Source organism: Lygodium microphyllum, chromosome 28, assembly GCF_053477565.2.
Source record: "Lygodium microphyllum isolate KBCC chromosome 28, Lygodium_microphyllum_v1.1.10, whole genome shotgun sequence".
Taxonomy (NCBI): domain Eukaryota; kingdom Viridiplantae; phylum Streptophyta; class Polypodiopsida; order Schizaeales; family Lygodiaceae; genus Lygodium; species Lygodium microphyllum.
Genome location: NC_141162.1, coordinates 27,613,114 through 27,615,941, shown reverse-complemented (window position 1 = coordinate 27,615,941; position 2,828 = coordinate 27,613,114). Strand labels below are relative to the sequence as shown.

Below are 2,828 nucleotides of genomic sequence, written 5' to 3'. Positions count from 1 at the left end.
GTGATCAAAGGGTTTTTAGGCTTTTGAACATGTTGATGGCCAACAAAATCCTCTTCCACTAGTTAACTTACTACATTATTGATGTATATGTTACCACATTCTAAGGGACTCAACCCATTTTGTTAAATCATATTTGTATACTATTGGGTATATAAGAATATGAAGGGCAATAAATGTTTGTGCATATTCATGCCTCTTATCAAATTTAGGAGGAATTCAAGGTCACGAAACCTCATAATTCGGATATATATGTAACATTAATTAAGGTACAAAATACATGGGATTGGGTAGTTTGAAGACGCGGTTACCCACAGAGTAGCCAGTGAGGTCACTCCATTGGTCTCCAACATTGCCAACAATGGTGTAGCCAAGCTTCTCTAGCGCTTGCCTTTTAAAGGACTTGTATGAGATAGCGGTTAAGTTGCGCTCTTCAGTTTGCCTAAGCACAATTATACAAGCACGATCAATAAGAGGATGCCACATTTAAGAAGCAATGGAACTACTAGAATGGAACCACATTCTCACCATATCTATTTGTGCATCTTAATTTCTCACACCAAATGTAGATAAATTAGAATTGCATATACTAAAGTACCATTTCTATTGCTTGTAGACCTCCACAATGCTATATCTTTCCAACTTCATAGCATTACTAGAAATACCTTTAAATGCAATTGCTACCTTCCTTTACCCTTCAATGCAACTATAGTGATGAGAAGCCGTTCAAGTATACATAGCATCTAGTTCCTTATTTATCTTGATAAACATTAGGCATTGTGCTTGCCTCTTTGTTTCACCTTATGAAAGTACTCGTTAAAGTGATAATGGACTGTATTGACAAACATTGGGTATTATTCTTCCTTGATGGGTTCCCCATAGCAGCTTGTTTCTCCTTATGAACCTTCTTGAAGTGATAATGGATTATCTTCACTAACATTGGGCATCATGCTTCCTTGGCAGGTTTCCCATAGACTTAGCTTCTACTTATGAAACTTCTTGTTAAAATGATAATAGAATATCTGTTCCTCCCCTTCTCTTCCTTACCCTTTCAACTAGTTCATAGACATTGGGTTCACCTAGTTTACCTGAGGATCAGGCCTTCCCAGCCTTTGTAGCCCGCAGAGGCAAGGTTCGATACGGTGGCATTACGCTGGTTCTCGGTTCTACCTGTCAAGAAGAACACCAGATAGCCCATGTTGCGGAGGTCATTAAAGAGCTGAAGTGAGGCAGGAAGGGCAGGTGCTGCTGCTGCTTCCACCCGTGCATTGCCTGTGGTGCTGTTTAAGGCCTCTGCCCTGCATTGACAATTGGCAAACCAGTCAAACAGAGGTCAACAAAGTCCCTTCTTGCATTGGAGAACAGGCAAAGCTAGTCAAGAAAGGTCAAAACCAGTCACACCCGAGTGTTTTCTGATAATACAATCAGCTAACTTATGTATTTTCCAATCTGGTAACGTAATTTGCCCAATCAGCCCACACCTTTCCAATCAGCTAGCCTATGTATTCTCCAGGCCCCAGGGTTGAGAAAATGATGATGAGCTTCATCTTACAGTTGTTCAGGCCCTTTTTCTCCTTTTGCTTAAGCGTCATAGATTTGACATTCAACGACACACACTCCCAACCAATTGGGCTACCGCTCATTGGCAAGTTGTTCATAATACCACATGACAAGGACAGAGAGATACCTCTTAGCAGATGGGGTAGCCAAGCTAGATTAAAACCATACAGACTGTGAAAACAAGGCCTACTCCTGAGCTTAGGGACAGATCAAATCAAGGTGCAGCTGTATGTGTAAACTCACTAGGACATGCTGTCAAGTAAAGCTTGATATGTAACAATTACTGGGCTAGGAAACACAGCCCTTTCCATTGGAGCAGTTTCTGAGCACATGATATGCCTAAAGAGCCTCAAATAAGGCATAACATTCTGTCAAGCTTCCACCATAGTGAGGCATTGTATTCTGATATTTGCTTATCATAGTCAGAGAAGCACTGGAGAGTGTACATACAAGCGAACATGAATACACACACGTACATACATACATAATACATATGTTACATACCCGCTCCAAATATAGATAGATACACATACGCATGAACAGATCGATGCATGAACGCATGCATACATACCCGAAGCTGTGCAGGGCATAATAGGGAAGGCTGGAGAGGCTGGTGTCGTCGACGTCGAACACCCAGATGTAATTATTAGCCGAACCATTGAAGGACAAGGACAAGGAATTGGCGTAGTCTTGGGCGTAGGCACGGGCCTGGTCGACCGCCAGCTGTGAGTCGTCCCGGTAGGCCGATCCAGTCATGTAGGCCGCCACGTACTCCTCACACGTGCCGGGGACGACGCTCCATCCCCTCAGATTGTTCACCTCGACATTGAATCGCCAGCTCTTGCACAGGGACTGCCGGATGGAGCCACGTGGTCGCTCCCCATTGGCCGGGGGCATACGCGACCCAGAGCAGCAGGAGAAGAGGAATAAGAAAGAGAAGAAGACTCGGCTAATTATCAGAGAGGAAGAGGAAGCAGAAGAAGGAAAAGCACAACCAAAAGAAGCCGCAACTGAAGAAGAAGACGAAGAGTGAGCATTTATCATTAGTTTTTCAATTACTAAAAGAAAATAAATTGTTTGCAAATCTTGACAAGAGTGAATTCTTTAAGACAGAAATAGAATATCTAGGTCATATTGTATCAGAAGAAGGAATAAAAGTTGATCCTAAGAAAATTGACGCAATATTGCATTGGCCTATTCCTAAAAATGTACATGAATTACGCTCATTTCTTGGTCTTGCTAGTTTCTATAGGAAGTTTGTACGTAATTTC

At 42.3% G+C, this 2,828-nt stretch overlaps 1 protein-coding gene across 1 annotated transcript; it reads right to left on the bottom strand.

The window, feature by feature from the left end:
- Positions 1-261: 261 nt before the first annotated feature.
- On the bottom strand, positions 262-2,467 carry LOC148011276 (acid phosphatase 1-like). The gene is made up of 3 exons (XM_087670513.1): positions 2,129-2,467; positions 1,086-1,295; positions 262-439 (listed from the first exon to the last, which is right to left on the bottom strand). The coding sequence occupies exons 1-3, from the start codon at positions 2,452-2,454 to the stop codon at positions 262-264; spliced, it is 714 nt and encodes a 237-aa protein (XP_087526639.1). The 5' UTR covers positions 2,455-2,467.
- Between the last annotated feature and the right edge of the window lie 361 nt (positions 2,468-2,828).

Coding starts and splice junctions, on each gene's coding strand:
- LOC148011276 (XM_087670513.1), bottom strand. CDS start 2,454: ATGCCCCCGGCCAATGGGGAGCGACCACGTGGCTCCATCCGGCAGTCC. Junction 1,296..2,128: donor TATGCCCTGCACAGCTTCGG/GTATGTATGCAT, acceptor TTGTCAATGCAG/GGCAGAGGCCTTAAACAGCA. Junction 440..1,085: donor TGGGAAGGCCTGATCCTCAG/GTAAACTAGGTG, acceptor AATTGTGCTTAG/GCAAACTGAAGAGCGCAACT.